We start from the raw sequence: 11,763 nt of genomic DNA on the forward strand, positions 1-11,763 counted from the left end.
GAACCTCAGTTCCCTGCTTCCATTTTATATTTCCAGTGCATGGACAGGAAGTTCCTTTGCTTGTGTTAAGTGAAAGCCAGAAATATTTTGTTTATCCAGGCACTGACTGATAGGTCTTTGGCCTCCCTCGCAAGCAAATGTAGAGCTTTTTTTTGGAGTAGAATGCAGAAATGCATTTGAGGGGTGTAGGAGTAGGACATCTCACTGACTGGCTTGAAAAAGGGTCTCTGGGCCACCAAAGCTGCCTTGTAGTCCGTTTCAGCTTTCACTTTTTGGGGGTGACTTGTGCATGTGTAAACATCAATGCCAAGTCTTGCAGTGCTTTGTTGCCATTGAGGTCAGCTGAAGTCCAGAGTGTCAACCAGACCGCTGAATGCACTGTGGCATGTGCTGCCCCTGTCCCACCTGGTGCTCTCTGCTCTGCTCCATGTACCAGCTGGAGGGCCCTTGTTGATAAAGCATTAGCCTCTAGTGTTGTTTGCATTGTTTTCAATCTGTAAAAAGTTTGTGGGGGTGTCAGATAATCTGAGCTGGGTGTCTCCTCCCCTCCCACTTCCTGAAGCAATTTACTGTTTGGATTTCTCTGAACAATGGAAGAGTTACTAGCTTTGTGTGGGATCAGCATCTTGTTTCACACACCTGCTGGTCTCTGAACACATTCCTGTTGTATTAATGAAGACTTGAATTGAGAGATTCATAGATCTGTGGTGTTGAGGCACAGGATACTAAGAGCTATGTTACTATTCTTAGTTGGTAAATTGTCCTTTTGATACCATCTTGTTTTCTTTTGTAGGTATAAATAAAAACACTGTTGTCAATAAATTGTGAACTTTGTCTTTATTTTTGGAATGTAAAGCTGTCTTTGCCCCTGCTCTTCCCAATTCCTAGAAGTCAAATTCAAGGAGGTGGAAACACTTCTTGGCAACCGCCTGAACTGTAATTGAAATTGTCCCTGTTGGTAGAACATAAGGAAACTGAAAATAAGTGAGTAGGGAGGATGTTTGAATACTTGTGGAATTAGAAGATTCCTGTTATTCAAAGGCAATGTGTTTTTCTTAAATGTTACAGGGCCTGAATAGAGAGAGGGTCAGGCAGAATTAATTTTCAAGAGGGTACTAGTTCATACAGAGTTAAAGTAACAGTTTGTAGCATCTGCTCTGTCAGACATGGCAACCTGTGAAACGGGTCAGTTAAGTTAGCACACGTGAATAAAGTGTGTTACGTGTTCCCTTTACCGTGGGCACTTGCTGAAGGACTAGTGGGAGTGACATTTTCCCTTGTGCTGCCTCAGGGTCAGGGTGGAGGTGCGTTTTGAGTAGGTGCCGGGAAGAGCTGGGAGAGAAGAAATTGCACTACTTCAGTATTGGCCAGTATTGGCCAGCACTAGCACCAAATTCAAGTGAGAAGAAATTAAACAATGGAGGGGAAGAGTCTGATGGATGAAAAGCATTCCAAGCCCTGTCTTCCTGGCACTGGGTTGAAACTCTGCTGAGCCATCCATTAGTCAAAAAGGGCCAGAGAAGGAAAGCTGTGATCTTAAACAGCTTCGTCTTTGGAATTTCTTGTGCTGCCTGTGGGATGTCTTCAAACAGGCATGGGAAGGCTTAGCTTCTTTCCTTTTAGGACTGCAAAGAGAAAGACAAGGTAATGAGTAAATTTAATGAAATTCAACTGTTTTATTTCTTCCACAATTTTATGTTTTCTGACTTGCAATTTAGAGTGCCAGATAGTGGGGTGCCAGGTTTGCAGACTGCCAGTGGGAGAGAACCACTATGAAATGCTGCTAAGAGGGAAAAGCACAACCTATTTATCCTCCTTTGTGCTAAAGGAAAAGGTTCTTGTTTGACTTGCATGGTTACTTGTTCTCATGGGTGGACCATCTTAAACATTTTTCTTGATGATGTGCTATTCCTAGTGCTTTCCTTTCCTTTTGATACAGAGCGTGGCCTGAATCAATCGGTCTGTGGTCCGATCCCTGCTGAGCCCCTCCCAGCCCGTCTGAGCTGAACGTTGGGATGGCAGGGATGCCTCTGGGCAATGCCAGAGACCCCTGGGCTTAGATGGGGTGGCTGCATTGGGGACTGTCCTGGGTGTGCAGTGGTCAGAGGTGCAGAGTGGCTGTGCCTGGCACAGCGTGGTACTGGGGTGGGCTCTGGAGCTGTGTCTGTTGGGTGCCAAAGGGCAGGGCTGTGATGTGCTGAGGATGCACCACAAGGGAGGGCCTGATGGACTGGGTGAGGCTGGAGGATCCGTGCCAAGGTGCAGAGCTGGAGGCCTTGTGAAGGTCAGCAAAGCCAGTGCACCTCCTGCCCTGGGGTGGAACAACCCCAGGCACCAGTTTGTGCTGGGGGCTGCCCAGCTGGAAAGCAGCTTGCCAGAAAAGGCCTTGGTGTGCTGGTGGACACCAAGTTGAATACAAGCCATCAGTGTGCCCTCGTGGTGAAGCAAAGAGCCTCTGGAGCTGCACTGCCAGCAGCGTGAGCAGGGAGTTCTTCCTCTCCACTGAGCCTTGGGAGACCACAGCTGGAGTAGTGGGCTCAGCTCTGGGCTCAGGACAAGAGATGGGGAGTCAAGAAGGGCCCCAAGAGCATCTTGATGTAGGAGCACAGGCTGTGAGCTGAGACTGTTCAGCGTTGAGAAGGCTGAGGGGCACCTTACCCGTGTGCTCAGGTGTTGGATGGGAGGAATGGACACAGGCCCAGACTGTGAGTGGTGCCTAGTGACTGAGCAATGGACAATGGGAAATTCCACTTAAACATCTGAAAATAGTATTTTATAGTGAGGGTGGCCAGACAGTGGCACAGATTGCCCAGAGAAGCTTCACCCTGGAGATAGTCAAACTCTTACTGGACAAGACCCTGAAAAATGTGAGCAGGGGCATGGATTAGGTGATTTTCCCCCCTCCACCCTGACTGCCCACACCCTTGGCCATTCTGTGAAATACAAGCTCTTTAGGGAGCTAAAAGTCTCCTCAGGATGTCTTTCATGTCCTTATGTTAAACAGAAGGGAGCTCATCTAGTTTTGAAAACAAGATAAAAAGAAGTAGCTTTCTATAAAAATCCCTTTGCAGTGCTTTGGTATAGGCTCAGAAGTCTTACTAAATCCATTTCTTTATATAACATATTTTTGCTTTCTTTTTTCATCATTGCTGCCCTTTTTTCTGAGCTCTTCAGTGTTAGAAATGTTTTGAAAAGTTTGGTTTTTTGAAAGAATGTAAGAGATGCAACCTACTAAAATATTGCTGGCTCTCATAAATGATTGCAAAGTATTTGCATGTCTTCAGATACCGTTTCACTCCCATGATCCAGACCATTTGTGTAAAAGAAAAGAGAAAAAAAGCAATTCTTTTCCTGCTGTGATGTCCCATTTACAAATGTTTTTTCTTCTGCCTCCTGTATCATCTAAATTTTGCAGTTCTGCCACTAGCAGTGTGAGACTGGAAGCCAGCAGTTGTGTTTTTTCCCCCTTTTGTTCCACCATCACAGCTACAAAGGGTATGGATTTCTCACAAAATACAGGACACATGAATTGAGTGGAGCTAAAATGGGAATTCGTTTAGAAAAGAAAAAAAAAGGAATTGACGTGGAGCACCTTGATGGCAGTTTTAGAAGGTATTTTTCTGGCTACAAAAATATTTAATGACAGAAGGAAGTCTTAATCTGCCAAGGCCAGCCACCTGCTCAGTGCTCCTGTCACCTTTCTATCAGCAGGTGTATTGCATGAGGCTACCAAATATCCACCCCTTGAAACTTCAAACGAGAGCTGCCATTACTGCTTTTGGGGAAAAGTGTGTGTTGGGGAAGTATGTTGGGGAAAGTGAAGAAGGAGGAAAACAGTTATCCCCTTGGCTAATTTAATCTAATTCCATCCTGCTCAACAGAAAGGTGTTTTAAGTGTCCTTCAGCCTTGCAAACCACAGCATGTTCTATCGGGATTTATGCCCTTGGTGCACTTTTAAGCTCTGGTGGCCATTTACCAAAGCATGGCACTGAAATGGAAGGGGCATCTGATTTTGGAAAAGAGGAGTGTCTTGTCTGTGCAGGTGCCCATCTTCCTACAGGATCAATTCTTCACAATCAAGAACTTGATCTTCTCTATCAAAGGAAAAGAAGGTTTAACAGTATCTCCGTATGTCTGCAGTTGCTTTCTCAGGTACATTGTCTGCCTGCAGCTATTTTTTCCCCCTCAAAGTTTTTTTTGGTTTTGTTTTTTTTTTTTTTTGCATGATTCATAATCTTTCAAAATATATGTAGAATTGAATGTACTTCAGTTGTTAACTTCTGAGGGGAGGTTAAACCAGGCTTAACTCTGGTTTAATTCTTGCTGTGTTTTGCACACACATCCAGAGCCTTGCGAGCAGCGGTGCCCACTCTCTGTCAATAGATACGTTTTCTAAACTGGACTTGAGGGGCACAATATGCACCACAAACCCAGCAAAAAATAAAGTCCTGTAAGGATTAACACATGGCAAGCTGCAGCTCCACCCTATACTGCAAGAATGAATGAACAGTTCAGTGTTACAGCAACCTACCTTTGGTGACATAGAGATAGAAGAAGTCGCAGTAGAAGATGGTTTGTACCACCCCGGAGACAACAGCGATCTGGTCGTAGAAATTCTCTGTGTGGTAGCGCCAGACCCAGTTGGCAATGTAGAGGGCACGGTAGAGGCCCAGGAAGAAAAGGTAGTGTGTCGTGATGGTCTCTGCTTCCCCTGTCTTGCTGATCATGAAGAGCTGAGGAAGGATAGCCACGGACTCCAGGTAGATGGAGAAGGTCCAGAGTATCTGTGAGGTGCAAAATGAAGGCAGTGGGGAGTCAGTGCTGGTTAGTATGTGTTAAGACCTGAAGCTTTTCATTTGGCAAATCACTGATGTGTGAGGGGGATGAGTAGTGCTGCTGAAATTGGGGAAAATGAGCTCGCTGTGCTGGGAGTGAGAGGAGACAGCGCTGAGCTGCTCTATAGATGGTACTGTCTTCAAGGCCTGCCAACTTTGCCTTTCCTGCCTGCTTCTGCTGTTAAAAATCTTGGCTATTCAACATGCTGCTCACTCTGCTGCCTGGTGTAAGGCTGCTGCTGCTTCCTTTCCCTTTTCCTGCCTCAGCTTTTCCTTACCTCCAAGGGGGTGAAGCTGTGGTTCTCCAGAAATGACAGGCCTGTGACAGGGACCAGCAGGAACTCGAGGCGGAAGGAGTCGTTCTCGCTGTCAAACGTTTTTCGGAATTTCACGTAGATCATATACACGGTGACATAGGCACAAATCAAAAAAATGACCTGTGGGAGAGAAGGGAGATGGCAAGACCTTACCTGCAATTGCACTTTCTGTGCTTAAAGAGAGGCTGACTTTCCCAGATATCAAGATAGTGGTGAATGCTTTGGCTGTGTTGCCTTTTGGATTGACTTCTGCTGGAGATATTCCAGTGGCCAGGTAAAGCTTGCCACACCATGGGAATCTCATGGGGCACTCTGTGAAGAGGTTGGCTCGGTGGCAGCTTTATGTTAGTGCTCCTGCTGTACAAGGACACCCAGGCTGGGTTCATGGCATCTTGTTCTGGTTTTAGTGGTACTAAATATGGCTCAGCTCACTCACTGACTATGGCAAGGGGTTTTTTTGGTCAATGGGCAGTGGCACCAAAAGAAGCATCCTTATCCACCCTTCCTGGCTGAAAAACTCAGCGACAGTGTACCCTCACCTCCCCGGGAAACCACAGCGAGCTGAGGGGAGCCTCTCCTGCTGCATTGCCCTCTCCTTACCTTCATCACGGTGTTATAGACAGAGATGAAATTCGTGAACAGATCCAGATAGCGGGTTGTGAAGACGAGGGCAAAAAGTATCTGGCTCTTCCCAGAGATTCCTGCATGGCAGGGAGATGAAGGGAAAGTAAAGCAGATGAAGGGAAGGGTCTGTGGGGTGGTGGCTTCCCCTTAGGGCTCCTTTGGAAGCATTGATGTGTGTGTTGTTTTGTGAGCCAGGGCTGGTGTGTGGGTGCTGAGGTAGCTCTACCCCAGAGTGGCCAGAGTCTCCCAAGCAACAGGGCAGGCTCCTGCTGATGCCCCTGTGCTGCCTGTAGGAGCTGGTGCTCAGTGGGCACATTCACCGCTTCGGCCAGTCCAGTGCTTGCTGTTGTCAAAAGGCCTTTCTCTTGCCTCCCTTCCCCCTTTGCCTGCCCACCTCAGCAGGGGACTGTGTGACGGGACATCTGCCACACGACGGAGGAGCTGCAGGACCAGCCCCGGGGCACGGATGGAACTTGGCCACTGCTGGCAGAGAGATGCAGTGGGGCCCACCCACTCCTGTACCTGTGATAATGGCCACAGCCCCAGCAGCCCAGCCCCAAAATCTCATGAGAAGTGAGCTATGAGCAAAACTCTCCTGCAGGAAGCTGCTGTCCTGATTTCCTCGCCCTGGGATGGGGCAGCCTCTGGCGCCTGCCCACCGCTAGCAGAACCTCCGACCTAAAGCAGCTTCCTCTCCAGGTTGTTGGCGTTGGTGCTGCCACAACATCTTGCTGTCCTTTTCCACCTCCCTCCAGCCTTGCCGCCCTCTCCTTTGCCTCACTGTCCTGAGAGCAGCACCTGCCTGAGGCTGTGCGCCTTTGCCACATCATATCCTTCCAGCACAGCCCTCTCCTGGCCGGGAGACCTCCCAGAGAAAGAGGATGACTTCCCTCAGAGCCCACGGGGGAGTGCCCAGTTCCTATGGGCTATCACTGGCCTTCCCAGCTCCCATTTTGTTGTACCCTTCACCGAACTGCCCTCCGAGAAGGGCCACCCTCCTTCCCTGGGACGTGGGAGCACTCACCAGCGCAGGACTTGGACTTCACAATCTTCAGCAGGAGAATAATGATGGCCAACAAGTGGGAGACATCCCCCAGGATGCGGAAGATGTTCATGGTGCCGGGGGACTCCTCTGGCGTGGAGGGAGTGGGGCTCTTTCTGCAGGCAGGGAGGGCGAGGGTGGGAAGTTTTTCTCCGCCGAGCGTCGACTGAATGAAAGATTTCCTTCGGCTCAACTTTCCTTTTTCCCTGAGCACGGAGCCCTTCCTCTCGTAGCACAAAGTTCAGTCTTCCCTGCCCCGTGGCTGCAGATGCCTTTCCCCTGCCAGGCTGGATGTCTCTCTTGTTTACTTTTGCACCGGGGTGGATTCTGGCTCTCCCAGCGCAGGGCCTTCCTCTCTGCGCCTTGGGCTGAAGTTGGAGTTTGTGTCCCGGAGCGCTCTCCGGGCAGAGCAGCCCCGAAGCAGCGCTGGGTGACGGTGACGTGGCTCCTGGCTGGCCGGGGAGGGGAGAGAGGAGGAGGCAGAGGCGGGAATAACCGCGCTACTTTTCCCTTTCTCTTTTTTTCCTTCCTCTTTTTTCTTCCCCTGCTTGTCTCAAGTTACACACGGAAGTGTGGTTAAAGGGGAAAAGGCAGAGGGAGCAGGATTCCCATCCTCTGGCCTTGAGGACACACCCTCCGGCCAGAGGAGGGCCAGGCTTTCCAGGGATATTCGGCACGGGCGCAGTAACCTCTGTCCTGCTTCCATCGGCTGCCTTCTGCTCCCTGCCCTTCCCGGCCCCATCCCACTGGCAGCACCTTCTCACCAATGCTCTGCCTTGGCTCCTGCAGCCAAAGAAGTGGAGAGATATTTGAATTATCCGGCCATTGATAACTGCTCTTCCACAGCTGCTCATGGACAGCCATTCCTGGTGTCTGTCCCACCAGCACCCCTTCCTTCAGGTGCCCTGTCTGGAGCAGTGTGGATCCCTGAGCACAGAAAAGATCCTCCCAAGGGCTGGTTTGAAAGAAACTTCACTGAAAATATTAATCCTGGATTCCTTCAAGAGGGTTACAAATAATGTGGGGAATGTGTTGGGTGAAAGAAGCACGTGGTTGCTGCAGGTTTTATAGATTTCACAGAAAGGAGCTCAGCAGTGACTGTAAAAAGTTTTAGTACATTTGAAAATATATTAAGGTGGGTGACCAGCTTATTTTGGATGAACCCTGTCCTCAGAGCAGCAGCTCCGCAGGGAGATCTCATGGCAGCAGCAGGGAGACTTCTGCATCAAGATCCAACAATTGGATAGTCAATAGCTAATCACTAATTTAAAGTTGCTTTAGAACAACCTAATAGAAGTTGTAATTTGTCTCCTTGCCCCTGAGCAAATCACATCTGTGGGTGTGATCATGGCTGTGGGTCTGATTTGGTTTCTCTTGGATTGTGTGGTCCTGCCTGCTCCTGTCCCAAAGCTGGCTCTGGCTGGTGCCCTCCCTGTCCCCAGCCACGACAGGTGGCCATCCCTTACACATCTCTCTCTGTCCTTATGGGCTTGCTTGGAGTAACATCCTTAACAACCAAAGTGTAAAAATATTATTCCTGGTGAATTCCGAGAGAATTAACAAGCCTATTAGCATCACCGCTCCCTTTCTGAATATATTTGCATACATTTCCTCCCTGCCCATTAGGTTGGCGGTTGTGTTTTCCCTCTCTGACAATCCAGCACCTGCATCACAGGGCTTTTCCAGATGGATTCACAGGCCAGGAAAACACCTGCTCAGCCCCACGAAACTGGAGACAAGCCCTGCCTGCTCCCAGCCAGGGCACTGAGGCAGGGATTACTGTAGTGAGACAAGGGTGGGCTAGGGCAAAGGAGACGCCTGGCAAAGGGCAGGGACTGCCTGAACTGGGTTTCCAGACATCAGAGTGGAGCAGCCTGGCATTTCATCAGGGCTTCACAAGGCCGTGGGGGTGCTGGTGGAAGCCAAGCCCCAATCCTGGTGGCTCTGCAGGCCCTTTTGCAGGTGGGCTCCATTCCTGGAGCAGGGATGGGGGGCAGGAACAGATTTGGGGTCCTCTCTTCCAAGAGATCCCCTTCCAATCCCCTGGTGTGCAATGCCAGAGAGTCCTCGCCTTTATCTTGTCCCTGCACTCCTCTTTGCAGCTTCTTGTCCCAGCCAAGGGAAAAAATGCCTGCAGAGGGGTGGCAAAGGTTTGTTCTCCTCATCTTGCACCTTCCCAAGAAGAGCTGATGGGCCCAGATCCCAGCATTATCTCCTGCTCTGGCACCAGGAGCCACCAGCTGAGGTGACCATTAGAGGCACTTCATGGGAGCAGCCCGATGGAGCTCACCCAGCTGGAACAGTGTGGTAGGGCTGGGCTGTCCCCATGGAACACCATCCCTGTGTGGCTCATGAGGGCCACAGGAAAGCTGCTGCAGGGCAAGGGACACCCAGGCTCTCAGAGAAGAAAAAATTGGCACATGGAGCAGGACCAAGTAAAAATAAACCTTGCCTCCTCCCGCCCTGCCACCAGGCAAAGCGCCTTGCGCTGGGTGTCTCCCTGCCTCCCAAAATAATGCCGGGTGCTGCCACCACCCCGCATGGTGATGCTCTCTCCATGCCTCCCGTTTCCATGGTGACCACAAGGAATGTCGCCAGGGTGACAAGGAGGCAAGTGAGCTGGGATTTGATATTAAAAATGAGATTTTGGGGTTGTTGGGTTTATTTTTCTTCCCCCCCCCCACCCCTCCTCCTTCAGTTCTATTTTTGGGGTTTCCCTCTCTGCCTCAGCTGGTCTGGAAGGCTCCTCCTGCAGAGCCCCTGGGCCAGGCAGCAGCAGCTTCTTCCAGGTCCTTCTCCACCTCTGCCTGTCAGATGGCTATGGGATGAGAAGAGGGACAAAGGGCATTTCCTTATCTAAATCTAAGGAAACTAAAACATTTGTTTCCTTCTTATCAGGAAGGATTCTCTGGTTTTGCCCCTGGTGATGCTCCAGGTGTCTCCTTCCATTTCTACTGCAGGATGTATCTGAGGCTGCATCCAGACTCCTGGGAGAGTGGGCAGCCTCAGGGATTTGTCTAAGAGAGGCAAATGATTCTGCATTCCCAGAGGGGCTGGGGAACATGGCGGGGTTGAGCACCATGGGTCACCTTCATGTCTCACCATCTCTGCCCCCATGAGCAGGTCAGGTTGGCTGGGCAGTTCTGGAACACTGGGGACAGAGATGGGATGGTTGGTAGAAGATCACACAGGGAGCATGGCAGGTGCCAAGGAGCCCAAAACTTTGTTCTCTGGTTTAAACTCCCAAAGCCAGACCTGCTCAGCGCAGAGAGGCTTGAGGGTTTGTGCTGGCTTAGCTGGTATCACAGCAGTGCAGGACCAATGGTGTCCAAGTAGGTCCTGCTGGCGTAGAGGCAGCTCTTCTCTTCATGCCCAGGCAGGAGAAGGGGCAGGCAGCGTTTGCTCCCCTTCCCAGGAGCTCTTGCTTTCCGCTGCACCCACCTCTCCATCCATCTCCAGCCATCCCTGTCTCCCTCTCTCTCTCTGTCTCTCCATTCTTCCCTCCATCTTTTCAACCACCCTTCACTCCTCCTCTCCATTCATCCCTCCAAAGATTCCTCTGTCCATCTCTATGACTCTTTCCCTCCTTTCATCCATGCCTTTATCCATCCCTCGTCCCACCCCTCCATCCCTCCATCCCTCAGTCCCCCCAGCGGCACTGGGAAAGGTTGGCGGAGTGGGGCTATTTTTGGGAGCGTCTCCCTGGCAACGGCTGCCACCACCGTCTGTGGTGGCTTTTACATAGGTGCTAAAATATTCCACACTTCTTATTAAAGACGGTGCTGGTGGAGACGGGCGGGGGCGGCGAGTGTGAGCCACCCCGCTGCTGGGGCCGGCGGCCATGGGGCGGTCAGGCCACAGAACTTGGGGGGCACAAGGACACCAAGGGGCCCGTGACGTCCGCAGTGCGGCGTCCCCACGCCCCTCTCGCTGGCTCTGGAGGTGCCACCAGTCTCATCTCTTGGCAGTGCCAAGCTGCCACACCATGCACAAGGTGCAGCTATCCATCCTCCTGTCACAAGGGCAGAGGGAAATGTGGTGAGGCCTTGGGGGCAGCCGGCAATGAGGAGCAAAAGGCAGAGAGGGTGAAACCTGACCTGAAGTTGAGGTGGCCAGAGGGCACTTGATGGCTTTGCCTGCTGTGGGAAGGAGCAAGGTGTCTCAGTTCCATCTTCATCCCTTCACCAGATGAAGAGGAAAGGCCTGTTGTGGTGACAGAGGGATGGTACACTCTGCCAAAGAGCAGCTGGGCGGGTACTGGTCAGATACAGAGCAGATACAGCTCTTGGGAAGCAGCCCCACAACAGGCCCTAGGGAGAGAGCTTTTGGGAAAGTAAGCCCTCTGAACCTGAAAGAGCTGGGATGGCTGCAGAGGGGATGGACAGGCTGGCCCTGCTCCATCCAGGTGCAGCAGCTCCCCAGGAGCAGCAGGGAGCAGCTGTGGATGCACTGGGGTGAACTGACCCATTCAGGAGGCTGATGTGCCCCGGTTTTGGGGGCAAGCTGTGCTCACCACAGCAGTGTTCACAGGTACTGGCAGGGCACAGCAGGCTCCACAACAGGTTGTGCAGGGGTCATCCCATGTGCCACGTCTTGGGAGGATTTTGGGAGAGAGGGTCATGGTCCTTGCAGGATTGGGGCTCACAGGAGATTAAAAAAATGAGGTTTAAAAATCTTTTTTGACTTCTCAGCACAGGCCTTAACACTGGGGACAGCATATGAGAGACACCAAGAGGTTAACCATGTCCTCAAAGATGCTGTCCTGGAGCAGGGCTGTCCCTGTGCCTACGGCCACTGTTTGTGTGTTCAGGGGCCTCTTCAGCCTCTGTCTTTGCTGCAGCAGAGTCCCCTCCTTCTCTCGTTGTCACCAAGAAGGGACCTTCTTAAAGCCCCTGGGATGCTGCTGGCCATGGAGACCCAAAGGAGGTTTCTTGGACAGGTTTC

The 11,763-nt window shown here is 51.1% G+C and overlaps 1 protein-coding gene across 2 annotated transcripts; it reads right to left on the reverse strand.

Moving 5' to 3' along the window:
- Positions 1 to 815: 815 nt before the first annotated feature.
- On the reverse strand, positions 816 to 7,298 carry KDELR3 (KDEL endoplasmic reticulum protein retention receptor 3). 2 transcript variants are annotated; one of them, XM_064702407.1, is made up of 5 exons: positions 6,802 to 7,298; positions 5,754 to 5,854; positions 5,115 to 5,273; positions 4,533 to 4,785; positions 816 to 1,625 (listed from the first exon to the last, which is right to left on the reverse strand). In XM_064702407.1, exons 1-5 carry the CDS (start codon positions 6,890 to 6,892, stop codon positions 1,585 to 1,587), a joined length of 645 nt encoding a protein of 214 aa, XP_064558477.1. In that variant the 5' UTR covers positions 6,893 to 7,298; the 3' UTR covers positions 816 to 1,584. The 2 variants fall into 2 exon arrangements, with proteins under 2 accessions (XP_064558477.1, XP_064558478.1); XM_064702408.1 differs by lacking the exon at positions 816 to 1,625 and adding an exon at positions 4,026 to 4,095 and having other exon boundaries at positions 6,802 to 7,036.
- Positions 7,299 to 11,763: the final 4,465 nt, after the last annotated feature.

This window comes from Zonotrichia leucophrys, chromosome 1A (assembly GCF_028769735.1).
Source record: "Zonotrichia leucophrys gambelii isolate GWCS_2022_RI chromosome 1A, RI_Zleu_2.0, whole genome shotgun sequence".
NCBI lineage: Eukaryota > Metazoa > Chordata > Aves > Passeriformes > Passerellidae > Zonotrichia > Zonotrichia leucophrys.